General features: G+C 40.1%; 1 protein-coding gene across 2 annotated transcripts; it reads right to left on the bottom strand.

Moving 5' to 3' along the window:
- Window positions 1-2,919: 2,919 nt before the first annotated feature.
- samd1b (sterile alpha motif domain containing 1b) lies at window positions 2,920-14,584 on the bottom strand. 2 transcript variants are annotated; one of them, XM_085163689.1, is made up of 7 exons: window positions 12,901-14,584; window positions 11,584-11,830; window positions 10,249-10,376; window positions 6,880-6,928; window positions 6,686-6,797; window positions 3,548-3,662; window positions 2,920-3,422 (listed from the first exon to the last, which is right to left on the bottom strand). In XM_085163689.1, exons 1-7 carry the CDS (start codon window positions 14,071-14,073, stop codon window positions 3,279-3,281), a joined length of 1,968 nt encoding a protein of 655 aa, XP_085019815.1. In that variant the 5' UTR covers window positions 14,074-14,584; the 3' UTR covers window positions 2,920-3,278. The 2 variants fall into 2 exon arrangements, with proteins under 2 accessions (XP_085019815.1, XP_085019816.1); XM_085163690.1 differs by having other exon boundaries at window positions 10,255-10,376.
- Between the last annotated feature and the right edge of the window lie 69 nt (window positions 14,585-14,653).

Raw genomic sequence — 14,653 nt, 5'->3', positions numbered from 1 at the left:
ACAAAATTAAAATCTATTTACTAAATATTAAAAATTAACTGCCAAGTGTAACTAGCTAACAGAAGCAAGTTAAGATTACCTTAAGTATGTGTCTGGAACTGACATATAATACACAAATAAATAACCTACATTAAATAAAGACATATTTAGGGCCAATAAAATGTGTGTGTGTGTGTGTGTGTGTGTGTGTGTGTGTGTGTGTGTGTGTGTGTGTGTGTGTGTGTGTGTGTGTGTGTAAGGCATGCTACCTTTTGCTGCTACATCCTGTTTTACTTTTATCTTACATTGGTGTTGATTGAACAGCACTAAAATGTTTTCAAGACATCGAGCTAAATCATTCTCAACGATTAAGCTAGTACGCTAAAAATACCATACAAAAGACTTTGCATTTAAAGCTAGTGGTTGATTCATGATGATCTGACATATGCTGTCATATAAAAGAGGAAGTTCATACAGAAATCGAATTGAAATATTTTTTTCTCTGGTGTCTAAAACCATAAATATTTGGATGAATATTGGGAACAGTTAGAGAGCTGCACACCACCACAGAAGATTTTAAATCAAGCATTGAAGATGTGACTCGAGTGCAGACTTCCATTTGAGGGATTTTAAGTATTAAGTTTAAGTATTGTATTACCTGTTTCGCACACATTGTTCTACAAAGCCCCTGATTTTAGAGGCTCAAAAGTAACTGAATAAGAAAAATTTAAAAATAAGGATTAATTAAACTACTTTTGCTGGAAACCTTGAAGCCTAGAACCATTGGACATTACCAAATGCCTACTGCAGGCTAAAAAGTATGATTGTAATCAGATGAGGTCTGTTCCCTTGTTATTCCATGATAAATACAGCTGATAAAAGCCCCTGAAAGGATTGCATTTAATTCTCAATGAGGTCCAAAGCTGTGTTGATGCAAGTGAAGGAAGCTATCATTAGCCTGAAAAAGCAAAATAAATCGGAGATGTGTTTTAATATTTGGATGAAAACTGACATCATCAAATGCTGCATTTACTCCTTTAGATGCTCTGCCAGGACTTTACTGTTGCTCCTTCTGTTGCTCTTTGTGGGTCTTTCTGCCACCATTTTTATATTTAATAACTAAAAACATGTCAGGTGACTGTCTTAGCCATTGAGGAATCTCACATTTCTTTACCTTGAGAAACTCTTGGGCAGCTTTTGCCCTGTACTTTGACTCACTATCCATTTTCAAATTGAATGGTTCTCGGATCAGTTTCGAACTTTTGGCTGAACCTGAACCTCAGTGGAGATCAATGCCTCGCACACTTTAGAACTAATTCTGCCACTTTTATCAGCAATCACAATATTAATAAACACTAGAGGTCCAGTTGTGTTGGCAGCTACACATGTCCGTACCATTACATGCCTTCACCATGTTTGACGGATGACGTGGTATGGTATGTTTCTGTTTCCATCATTCTGGTTATTCTTTGCAATATTTCTTCAGAACTGTGCAGGCTCCTTTAGATCATTTCTGGTGTAATCTGGCCTTCTTGTTCTTGTGTATAACAAGAAGTTTGAACTTTGTTGTAAACCCTATTTTCATTCATGAAGGTGTCTCTCGATTGTGCACTTTAGAAATACTTAATTAGTGGTTGATTAATATTTCAGTTTTCTTTGGACCTCATAATGAGAATTCCAGTGAGCAGCTACCAAATGCAAGCTTGGTACTTGGAATCAGCAACAAATATTTTATCTGTTTACTTTGTCATGAAATAACGAAGATAACAGCATCACCATAGAGGTGCCTGTCAGTCAGTTGTCCAATTACTTTTTAGCCTCTGGAAACTGAGGACTATGTACAAAAATAGCTGTTATTCCAATTTGTTTGTTAAAGCTGAAGGCCTGCACTTCAACCATGTCTTGATTTCTTGATCTAAAATCAGTGAGGAGGCGTCCAGAGTCCAAATTTCATTCATTTGGAATAATTCAGCAGTGACTCAGTGAAAATAACAAAAAAAAAAAAAAATCCAGTTTCTGTTAGGAACAATTTTCTTTCTACTGAGCTACACCCATCAATCTTTTCAATGTGACTACAAAGAAAGCGACTATTATCCCCCTCAGCTGAGCTGCAATATCTCTTTTAGTAATAAAGTACTAAATAGTTCCCTTTAATTGGATTTGAGGATGAACTGTCTTCAAGAAATCACAACATCTTAACTCTGGTCCAAGATGTCATGATAACTAAAGATACACTTAAACAGTTTTAAATACACTTAAAAATTACACTCTTTGTCTAAGTCATCACTGATGAGCGGATCACTCCCAGTAGATCAATCCATTTAGTTTGTTTAGGAAAAAAGCTCTCAGCTTACTCATAATTTCTATAAAACTGGACCTACATAAGACAGTTAAACAGTTCTGTGTGACATGCGATTTTAGGTGTCTATTAAAGAAGTAAAGTCTGATGTAAAGCAAATATCAAAGTGTATCTCTGTAAAACCAGCATATAAGGTGGTGATGCATAGCCCTAAGCAGATTTAAAAAAAACTTTTTCCACATGAGATATTAAGTTACACAAAATCAACCAGCTGACAAGCTGACATGGTCCAAAAAGCCTCTCAAACATCTTAGTCAGTTTATTGCTTTGACCAGCAACCATTTCCAAAATTTCAATAACCCTGCACAGGTTTTGTTTTAAACATAGAGAACAATATAAAGGTTCATCATGCCAGCCATCATCAACCTACTTCAGCTTTGGGAATGTCTTAAATCCGGTCAACCTCTAATTTCTTTGCTGTCCTTTTCAACATGTTCTGTCTATTTGTAGAAGGAAAGGTACACACCAACAAGAACATTCTCAGATCATAGCCCAACAATGCAAATGACCCCTTCCCCAAGTCCCAGAAAAAAAACATACCGCTTTCAAAATGTGCATAAAAGTCAGCATGAAGTGACAGCTTAAACCAAAACATTTTGCACAGTTTAATCAGTACAATTGCAAAGTGCTTAATTGTTGTTTGTCTTAAAGGAGAAATTGCATGGTTGTTTGAAAATCTCTGCTGCTTTCTCCCTCCGACACTTGTGCTCTGATAGAAAATCCTTGTTGTCTAAAAAATCCAGTCTCATTTCTGATGTCAAGAGGCAGGAGGATAAGAAACAACAGTGTGTGTGTACCTGTGTTTTTGTGTTTGCATGTGTTGTGTGACATGAGATGAAAAGTGAAGTGTATTGTACTGTATATCATGCATGCATTTTTATACTATGTTAGCTATATGTAGATACAAACACAACAGTCTGCTTGTATTTGATTCATGCTGTTAGCAGTCGTCATCCTCAAAGTGTGTTTTCTGCAGAACCTTTACATGACGTTCATAGATCTTGAGGGCGGGGCCAAGTCTGATTGACAGGCCAGTCAAAACATCATTACGCTGCATGAGGAGAAGTGACTTTCCATCGATTTCCTAATGAAGAGAGCAAAACAGCGCATGCAGGTGCATGTTGATTACAAGTGTTTAAAGTGAAGTGCAAGCCATTGAGCTTCTGTATGGTGCACTCTAGTGGCAACTAAGGAGGATCACAGCCTTACCTGGGTCCTGAACGCAGCAGCCTGCTCAGGGAAACCCGCTGCTGTGAAATAACTGACAACATCTGACACTGTCCAGTTTACTGGGCTCCCATTGACGCCCTCAGACTTCATGAGCCTGCAAAAATAACAAAGTTGGTCAAATAGAAAACATGCAGGAGGAGACGTTGAAACAGTCAATTTTAACAGTTATAGTGCTGCCAGATTTATTTTTCCTCTCTTTTGTAAATTCTAAAGTGCATAGCATGACTGCAGAAAAACTATCAATGCTTTTTCATTTCATAAAACTGGTAGAGAGCTGGGGCCAGAGAAAAAACCTATTAGAGTTTGGTGCTGATCTGGATCACTTTGTCTAACCTTGCAGAAGTCATTCCCCTCTAGTATGCTATGCATTGACTTCCTGTGTTTCAGCGATTACTTTTGTGTCACAGTTGGTGTAATCATATGTCTCACTTTATATTAAGTGTATAATGTAATCAGGGAAGAGCTTATATTGCACTACTCAATATCCTGTGATTAAGTGCTTGGTGGTGATTAGTTGGATATTAAGGTTGAAATTAAACTCACACAACTGTTAAAATATTATAACTTTTTTGTGTCCTGTCTGCAGGTTGAAGCTAAGATTTCACAGGTTAAGTACAATTGTTTCGTTTTGGTCACATCCATATTGGCTGAAAAGAGTCCATCAAATATGGGCAAATATCAGATATGACACTAAACAAATGCAGGATGTTCTTCACATGAAAAATAATGTGAAAATGAAAGTAGACCGCCCTTGAGTTTCAGGGTTTTTATATATTATAATAAATGTCACCTTGTAGAACCACCTCTGCCACATCGCTGTCAAACAATTTTAGCCAGCTCTTCTTTACAACGTTGCTTCAGTTCAATGAGGGGAGTTGTTTATGCACAGCTCTCTTAAGGTCCCACCACAGCATTTCAATCAGGTTGAGGTCTAGACTTTCAGTGGGCAATTGGAACACCTTCCTTTTCTGTTTTTAGCCATTTTTTATAGATTTGTTGCTGTTCTCATTGATCATTGTTCTGTTGCAAGATTCAATTTGGGACAAGCTTTATCTGTCAAACAGAAAGTCTCATGTTTCACTCAAGAATACTTTGGTATACAGAGGAGTTCGTGCTCAACTCAATGACTGACAGATGCCCAGGTCCTGTGGCTGCAAACCAAGCCCAATTCATCACCCGTCGACCACCGTACTGACAGCTGGTCTGAGGTGTTTGTGTTCATACGCTGTTTGGTTTTTTCTAAATGTGACACTGAACATTATGGCAAAACATCTCCAGTTTAGATTCGTCATTTTTCCAGATGCAACTTTGCAAACCTAAGTTGCGCTGCCATGTCCTCTTTTAGCAAGAAGAGGCTTTCTCCTGACGACCCTTCCAAAGAATCCACGCATGTCAGTCTTGTTCTAATTGACTTGTAATGAATTTAACATTAAACATGCTGACTGAGGCCTGTAAAATGTGAGACCGAGTTCTTGGGTTTTTTGCAATTTCTCTAAGCATTGAAGGGTCTAAGCATGGAAGGAATTTACTGGTACATCTACACAGACAGACAAATAGATATTTTATGATCATGCAAAGGAAATTGCTGTGTTACAGCAGCAAGAAAAAGAAAAAGAAACGGTATATTACACAATAAAAACAACATTTTCAAAGGAAAAGTACCAGAGGCCCATAGTGAAGGTCTTATAACGAGAGGTAGTGCAAAAAATGTTATGTAGAGAACAGTAAAAAGCAAAAAAAACTAAAAATATAAAACTAAGATTGTGCAAAAGTTGACTGCAAATAGCATTAATAAATAATATGTACACAACACAAAAAAAAAAGCAGAAACAAGCTGGGAAGATGGACGGCTGTCTTGAATGTTTTCCACTTCTCAGTGCAGAATGATAGACTTTAAAATGTTTGGAAATGGTCTTATAACCCTTTCTGTTTGATGAGCAGGAGCAATTGCTTCACCAAGATCATTGCTGCTGTGTTTCTTCTTTTGCACTGTGTTAACACACACCTGAATGCTCCAGACCAGCAAACTGCTAAAAATCTGCTTTTATAGAGGAAGTCACACCTTCTGATGATTAGTTAATCAAGTGCATTTGGCTGCCTCTTAATTCCTATCAAAGTTTACTTAGTTTTTCACACACTGCTTCTGTATTTAGTTATAAATTATATAAATAATAACACAGTATAATATGTCATGTTTTTTAGCTCATCTGACGTTCTAATTTTAGAACCTGCTAAAGACCAGGTGTCTTTTTAAGGGATCCTGATATTTTAAACCTTGCAATAGAATCAGGGCGTACTTTCTTCATCACATGACCTTATCTGAAGAAAAAAAAAGGCTCCAAAACAAACAAGAAGTAAATCATCCGGCAGAATTGGCTCAGCAGAGCATCACCAAGAAAAAAAATATGTGTTAATGTCTATCTAAAATTGATCAAAATATGAAATAAACTCAATTTTATTTATTCAATTTTAATCAGTCAAATGTTACAATGCAAACTGGTCTGTGCAGAACTGCAGTGAGAAATCTGTTGCAGAGTTATTAAAGTTTTGTAATTCATCTTTTTTTTTTTATCTAAACAGTTTTTAGTTTTAGGAATAGTTTTCTTGTTTGAGTTTGATTGTTTTTTCAAATTATTATTGTTTTGAAGAAAATGACAGCATACAGAGAAGGACAACACATCACTCAAAGTATTTCAAGAAACTGCAAGACAAGACAGAGCCTGTAAAGAGAATAATGGGAGGTGTAAATGTGAGTGTGTGGGTTTTAGTTTCAGTCTGTTTTCTTTCTTTTTTTTTTTACTTGGCAGGACAGTGCAGAGAGTGGGCAGGAAAACTCAGAAAAGAGAGAAAATGTTTTCGTTGAAAGACAGTTTGATGAACATCTTAATTCTGAATTCTTTGTTTTGCTAGCATAAAAGCAAATTTTTTTACAAGGGAGCAAACACCCAAAAAGCAAAGCAGAAATAAAATCTGTTTACTGCACCAAATTGATATTTTTAACATATATATTGGTATGTATCGTCAGAATTTCACACAAAGAAGCTGTTGACTTTTGTTCATAGTTTTCTAACGCTTGTGTGCATGCATCAGTATCTGCAACATCTCTATTGTACTCACACTCCACTGCTAATGGTTATCCCTCGTTCTTCAGATCGGCTGGAGTCTCTCGGGGAGGCTGTGGGTGTTAGCAGGCAGGACGACACACCGACCACTGTCTTGCACTCCAAATCTACGAAGGAGGCAAGTATGATTCCTTGTCGTGAAACCTGAACATGCACTCAGTTTGAGATTATCAATGAAATGAAACTCACTGTTAAAGTCTGAGGAGCTGTGGTTTATTTCATCATGCTGTGTCTGATTCTGTGCATGGAGAGGAAAGAAAGACGGGGGTTAAATTAAATGCAAAGAGGGAGTGTCAGAGCAATACAGAGAGAGTCATATGACCTCCGCCTAAAATGAAGGACAAGAGGAGCTAGCAGCATGAAGATGCATATGACAAAACCACAGTGGGACATTGAGACCATCTGCTGTGGGAGTAAAAATGATGATGTGCAAAGGTATGGAGTGGACTGGTAGGGGGGGCGAAGTTTGACAAAGCTGATGAGTCACCCTGGTGGAGAACTGAAGTCTGCCTTAGACAGCTTTTGTAATAGGATTTTTCTGCCCGACTTTTGAAAGCATAGAAAAGCCTCCTGGAGATAAATGGATGCCTCCACATACTGAACCTCTCATTACTTTAACCAGCAAAACTCTGTAATTGCATTTGAAATCACTCCTCTGTTGACATTGTCATTACACAATACATATACACAATACATAAGAAGTGCTTGGATAATAAGTGCTATGTTGAGCATTGCATGGTATATGTTCAAAAAAAGGTATATACACACATTATGCAAACCACATTTGTGCTGTCATGCTGGAATTGATTGACTAATTTTTTTGTTCAGGAATGCAAGTGAATAGCTGTATTTTGGCATCTTTAATTTAAAAAATGATAATTTACTTTAGTGTTTTTTCTGCTTTTTGTAAAACAGTAAATTTTAAAATTTGTGGATAACAACAATAATTAAAAATGCAGTCAAAGAGCATGCACACAGTGGTGATTAACCAGTTATAGAAACATAAAAAAAAGATTTTGATAGTTACAAATACCTTTAATAAACCTTACACTGGGTGGTGGTCTAACACATTTTGAAGCAGTGTATATCAACATTCATATACCATATATACAACTGTTACCTAATAAAGTCCTTATCGGGTACTAATTATTTATTTTAACCATTTTCATATAAAATGACCAGCATGCACACGGCTTCAGTGTTTGGGTATGTTGTTGGAGAAATGTTAAGAGTGTGTGATAAACTGCTGTTTACTCTGATTACATTTTCTAGATCAGTGTGGATCATATAACAAATAATTACGAAACAAGAGTAATCTGCCTGCTACATTTTCTTAGAATTTATTTGAACCTCTTGAAAAATGTAAAGTGTTGCTAGAGGCTTCTTTTCTGGCATTCAGAACTCTTACCAGGAATACTAATTTAAAAGCACTATTTTGCGTAAGTTAAAAAAAACATGATAAAGGTATAACTCCCTTACCCAATCAGAACAACAGAACTAATGAAAGGGTCAGAGAGATGTCAGTCTAGCTCACTCTGTACTTACACCCTTTTTAATATTTTGTTCCTCCTTAATAACCCATTAATCAGCATCAGGCCCTTAATCACATATTGGGCATATCCTTTAAGTACAGTGTAAGACATTTCCTGATTGTATAATTATTATTATTAAGTGTGACAAAGCTTGGCCATTCAGCATTAATCATAACGTAATATTTGCTTTTCCAATGAAAGGGAGAACTTGCACTTTTGAGATTTTACTGTTGCAGAGAGCAAAACACTGACTTCTGTGTCAAAAATTGACACAGCCTTCATTTCAAGGATAATCACTCCCATTCAGAGATGGTTTTCTGATTGTAACCCAGTGACCAAACAGCAGTTTTAGTTAAAGAGGCCACAGTTTGCAACCATAAAGTGACTCATCAGAACAGGAACCCAACTAGAAGCAGGTCTGTTGCTTTTTCAACACTAAGAGCAACAATTTGTCCTCTAGCTTCAGTTAACACAGACTATAATGGCCTGACATGTTTGATGGAGAACAGTAATGGAAAACAAGATGATTCTTGGAACATGCCATTATGTACCTGAGATTTATTTTTAAAACAACTCATCAGATTTGGCTCAGTGGAATTTTGTTTTTGGAAGTCCAGCATGTGTCGCTTGGAACATCTTGGAATGATCTACAAGAATGTTGGAAGTGGTGCAGGACTGCCCAAGGAAGTTATCTTAAAATCAGGTTTCATTTTTTTACATTTTTATACAAGTTTTGTAACTTCACAATCATGAGTTGTAGTTACATTGTGTTACATTGTAACACAGACCTATAAACCCTACAAAACCATTTAAATAATAACTTCTACAAGCAGTGCAGAAAAAAATATAATGTGAAATCTTTAATATTTTTAATTATTATTTTTTATAGTTATTAGTGTCACTGAATTAAATAAGCAGATTGATGGATGGATGGATGGATGGATGGATGGATGGATGGATGGATAGATGGATGGATGGATGGATATTTATTTGAAAAAGTTCTTTGATGAGTTAAGATAAATTAAATGAAAACAATTGTTGCATTTTATTGAGTTTTCTTAAAGTTTGCTCTCAGATTTGTTGCTTGAACTGATCTAACTATGTGCTAAACTTGGTTTAATAGGTTAAACAGGGGAAAAGCATGAAATGGGTTTTCTGTAATTAGTTGCAGGATTTTGAGTTTTGGGGTTTAAATGTTTGTTTCCATTCTCGTGCTCTAAGTTTTTGATTATTTGTTAGGTTGACTTTGGGATTTCCTGTTTTGATTTATTTATTATTATAAGTATATTGTGAGTGTTTTTTATTTCAAGGTTTCTACTGATATTTGTAGTAGGAGTAGCAGTAGCTTTCCTTACTCTGATAAAAAATAATTGGCTTGTATATTTAAACAGACTAATAACATACAGAAATTTCCTTAACAACCTAAGATCAGCCAAGTAAGTGCAGAACTCTGATTCCACCTTCAGATGATTTCTCCTTCCTTCTTATGAGATGCTGAAAAAATGCTTTTAAGGGAATTGAGAAAATCAACTTTCTTCCTCATTCTGAAGCTCAGCTTGCACTTCAGCTGGTTGTCTTGATTATGTCCACAGGCTGATATGCACTGAGCTGCTGCCATGTGATTGGCTGATTAGATATTTATGTTAGTTGGCAGTTAGACACTTCTCGGAAAAATGAGTTCCTGACTAGGAAAACTGAAAAGTCTGAGAAAGTTTCAGCAGATACAGACACTGAGTTGTTGACATCATATAGGCAGCATCATGGAGGATAAAAGTAGATGTCAATTCATGGTTAAAATAGTCCAAATTCACATCTTTTGTTTTTTTGCAAACATTTAACTTGTAATTTAGGGTTTTCACTAATGACCACTCCTCTAGGAAAAGAGCATTACTACACAAAGAATACTTTCACATTTAATGCTCCAGTATATCTGACTTATAATACTTGTGTACTATCAGTCAAACCATTTTGAATGATCGAAAAAACAGAACAAAACAAAAACAAAGTGGACGACACATGTACTTAAACTCACTTGCACCTCCATTGGTATCTGATCAGGGGAACCAGCTCTCTCTTCAATGACTGGATCATTACTCTGTGACTGCGAGGCTCCCTGAACTGGTGTGTCGGGGATGAAATCAAGCACCGGCAAACCTGAAAAAAAAAAAAAGAAAGTCAAAGCAAGGCAAAAAGACTGAAGAAAGGAAATTCTATATCTGAAAATAGTTTAATGGTAGCATAGGAGCAACTATTTATGTAATTTACTGTGTACAGTACTGTCAAAAAGTCTTGAGCTACTCCTCATTTCTATATTTTTTACTTCCAAGGAGCCAGACTTCCTTCTGATTTATTAAAGTGCTCTTGAGTCCAGGAAGGTATTTTGAAGGTTCTTTTGGACATTGGTTGCTTTTTCATTCATTTTATGTCCAGTCCTGGTAATTGGCTATTCACAGAGGACTGGTGTTTTGTTTTTTACATTCCCTAACACTGACCTAAGTGTAAAAATGTGTAAATTGTATGTGTAGGCACTTTATTACCAGCACCCAGTTGCAAAAATGCATAATGCATTCCCAATCATTTAGCTGAATTCACAAAATATGTCAAAGATAACACAATTTCTTTGTGTTATTAAAGAAAATGCGTATGGACTGACACGGTGAAACCTCATAAGAAATGGTCTCAGTGGAAGGGTGGTTATCAAGAAGCTATTCTTAAGAAAGAAAAACAGGGAAAGAGCATATGCATGGCAAATTACATAAGAACTGAACTGAAAATTAGTAGCAACAGGTTCAAATACAGACATCAACATTACTGAGGCACTGTGAGATCATCTTGCCAGAGACCTGAGCAAAAGGGAGCCAACATCCGAAGAAGGAAGCCAGGAAGCCTGGAGAACAATTCCTGAAGACTACTTAAAAAAATAACAGGAATGCTTACCTAAGCAAGTTCAGTCTGTGCTGAAGAACAAAGGTGGTCAAGCCAAATATTTACTTTGAAACACCTCAGAATTGTACAAACTCTATTTCTATATATGTCTGCAAAGTTCAATAAGTTGCTGCCCACATTCCCATTTTCATAGCAAAACATAAAGAAAGAAAAAATTGTTCAAGTATTAAATAATTACTAGTATTAGTTATTAGTTATTAGTATTTATCTGGAGTTTGAAATTGTTGTTGAAACAAAATTAAAAACTTAAAAAAGTCCAATTTAAAGTTGGAAATCTGTTTGAAAAGAAAAAAACAAATAACCACTCGAAGGTTTTAAGAAGCAGCAGCAAGAGCTATTTAATATAACCGTGAGAATATTACTAGTTCTTTAATGAGGCTTCCTCTGAATACACACAGCCATTCAGTGCACACACCTTTGCCTCCCTCCTGCTGCTCCTGCTGGGAGCTCTCCTGCTTTGATGCTTTCTGGATCTCAGCATCTTCTCTGATTTTCTCAATGAGCACTGGTTCGGTTGTCATGGCTACAACCGGGGATAGTCCTCCCTCCTCCTCAGAACTCCGAGTATCCTCCTCCTCCTCTTCTTCCTCGTTGTCTTCCCGTTCCTCTTCTTCACTGGCTGTTTCCATCGGCTCATTCTCCTGGACAGAGGGTGACGGCGGCTGCAAGCACACATAAAGTTGTATCAGAAGAAACGCAATCAAAAAAAAAAAAAAAGGGTGGGAGGTGCACTGCTTTTCGAGATGAGTTTAAAGCTAAGTTAATCGCTCCCTGAGTTTTGAGGGGTTTAAGAGCATATCAGGTCTGCTGAGCTTCTCCGGGGCAGACAGTGCTGCTCATAAACACCCCCCACTTGGAAAAAGACATCAGAAATAACGATAGCCGCCTACTATAGCTAAGTTTGCACGCACACACAGGGGGGAGAGAGAGAGCGCGAGGGAGGAGAGTGCGCTGTCAGAAATGACACAAAGGACTTAATGAAGCAAGAAACGGGAGGGGTGGTGGGACATGAACGGGAAGGCTATAATAAAAACGTTAGAATGGCGCTTTTATTATATGAGTAAACACGATGTCCGGCTGATGGGGCTGAGTCCTCCGTCGGCCTGCGCGACAGAGCAGCGCTCACAGGAGCGCGGCAGCGGCACGTCTCAAGTTTAGACAGACACCGCCTACTGCGCGGCAGGCCCAGACACTCCGCGCTCCGGTGTGCACGGCTAAAGTTTATAGGAACGAAATCAGATGTTATTGACCCGAAAACAGCGAAGTGGAAACGAAATCTGTAGGTGCTCGTGCTCGCGCCGCGCACAGACGCTCTTTGGTGCGCGCTCTCGCCCTGGGAGCCGGGGAAAGCCGCTCCGGAGCTGTCTGCTCCTCTCTGTAACCCGCACCTTTTGTGCAGGAATCCGAGCTATACATACACACACAGACAGAGACACGCATTTGGCGAGGCTACAGAGGACAAACGCAACACAGACACGGTCGCATCCCACTGACAAGCAGCCGAGACAATAACGCATTTCCTCAAATCCCCTCAAACACTTTTTGAAACATTGAGGTTTGACGAAAAGAAGAAAAAACGAAGCACACGCCGGACGACGGAAGCGCGTCCTAATGCTGTGCGTGCGGTTTCAACCCGCGATCATTAATTTATCGGCAATCCATCGAGCCAAAGCTGCTCGCTGAGCCCCGTACAGTCCAGACGTGTCGAAAATATTAAGTTAGCGTTGCCCACCTTTTTCACAGCGTGTTTGTCCTGCAGTGCGCTCTTTGCAAGTCTGTCAGCGGACGCATTCTTCGGCATCGGTTCCTCTACCACCACCCCCCTCAGAGGGAGAGTAATGTTCCCGCAGCGGGTCCTGCGCAGCCTGCCCCTCGCCACCTCTCTCTCCATGACCACTTTGACTTTGCCTCGGGTCAGCTTTTCCTCCGACAGCCGTTCCTGGCTGCTCAGATAGCCCAGGATCTCCTTCAGCCCAAGCGGCTTCATGTGGCCTCTGGTCACAGCGGCTGAGCCCCCTCGGAGGCTCTTCTCGGACAGGCTGCGAACAGAAGCGACTAATCTGTCGCCCAGGTCCGAGTTGGCGTGGTTCCCCGTTGTTTTGGTGCTCCCTCCTCCGACTCGAAGTTTGGGCTTGAGGGGCACAGACTGCTTCTGCCTTTGATTATGATGAACACTGCTGACACTCCCAGGGCAAGTTTTGCTCTGCGTGTCAGCCCGGGACACAGCACACTCCTTTTCTGCGCTAACTGCACCAGCTTTGCTCTGAGCCGTCCTGCCGCCGTCAGCCCCGCTGTGTGCGCCTGTCCTGTGGCCGAAACCGGGCGACGGGCAGTCCCCCGCCGCCTGCTGTCCTAATCCCTTGTCTCTCGGTGCACTCGCTTTCTCCTCTTTACAGCCGCTCCCGACAGCACAGCCCGTTGTTGCGCCACAACTGAGGCACCCGTTTCCGCTACTCGGGCTGGAGGCAGGCTTGAGCTTTTTGCCGGTGGTGCTGCCTGATGTTTGAGTGTGTGGATCTGGGCTGGGCTCCGAGTCCTCCTCTGCCTCCTCCTGGTCCGTGAAGCTGTGCGCACTGTCGCCGTTGTTGTTCAGATGATCGTGTTTGGTCCGCTCCCTCGCTGCCTCCGCGCTGCTGCTGCCAGCGGCCGTAAACTCACTCTTCTTTCTGCTTTTCCTTTGCACCTTCGCCGCGTTTCGGTACGATATGGATCCCTTGTAGCTAACTTTGAGCACCGTCTGCTCTTGAATCAGTTTTTCCAGTTCTGTCCTGGTTCGGTCCGGGTCTGACCCGTGTCGTCTCCGGACCATTCGACAGATCCTCTCCAGATCCGGACGGGCTTTTCTCGAGCGGAGAGAGTCGATTGTTTCCAGGATCCACTCTCGGTACTTGTTTGGCTCGGACATCTTCTCCTGCTGGTGCGGATGGGGTTTGGCCCGAGTGCGTCTTTTTTTCCTTCTCTGTTGTTTCACAAGTGACGCTGTGTCAAAGCTGGGAAGCCAAAGTGCGATCCCCGGCTGGAGAATGAGGACGGAAGCCTGGCTGGTACGCTTGCGTTCGTTTGCCACATTGTGCGCTTAAGGTGGACCGAAGATGGCGCCTATGGTCTCTGCCGCCAGAGACGCAAATTGCATTTAAGGTGGAATTGACTCGCATTCGCGTGGCTCAGAGCCACGTTCTTTGTTCGCCGTCTTATTCTGATCAGCCTGCGGTTTACAGCAGCACAGTGGATTTCAGCACAAAGAAACACGCACGCAGCCTCCGCCGAGGACACCCCGGGTATTTGCGTGTTATATTTTTGAGCGTCATGGCGAATGAGAGTGAGCCGCACGGTCAACAGATGGGTGGATGACGGCTTCACCCCGCATCAGGCGGGAGTGATGGATGTCACCTCAAGACTACGCCAACCTCCCACCGAGAACACTTTAAATACCTCAGCATCCGCTCACTTTTCGGCAAACGTGCAACTTTCACGTTTCAGCTCCA

This window comes from Neolamprologus multifasciatus, chromosome 6 (genome assembly GCF_963576455.1).
Source record: "Neolamprologus multifasciatus chromosome 6, fNeoMul1.2, whole genome shotgun sequence".
Classification (NCBI taxonomy): Eukaryota; Metazoa; Chordata; class Actinopteri; order Cichliformes; family Cichlidae; genus Neolamprologus; species Neolamprologus multifasciatus.
The sequence above is the reverse complement of the archived record's forward strand: the minus strand, read 5'-3'. Positions and strand labels throughout refer to the sequence as shown.

What these genes read in the sequence shown, in the direction of transcription:
- samd1b (XM_085163689.1), bottom strand. Translation starts at nt 14,073, where the DNA reads ATGTCCGAGCCAAACAAGTACCGAGAGTGGATCCTGGAAACAATCGAC. An exon ending in ATAACCATTAGCAGTGGAGT is followed by an intron (nt 3,663 to 6,685) that starts GTGAGTACAATA and finishes TTATTTTTGCAG; the next exon opens with GCTCATGAAGTCTGAGGGCG. An exon ending in CTGCTGCGTTCAGGACCCAG is followed by an intron (nt 3,423 to 3,547) that starts GTAAGGCTGTGA and finishes TCTCTTCATTAG; the next exon opens with GAAATCGATGGAAAGTCACT.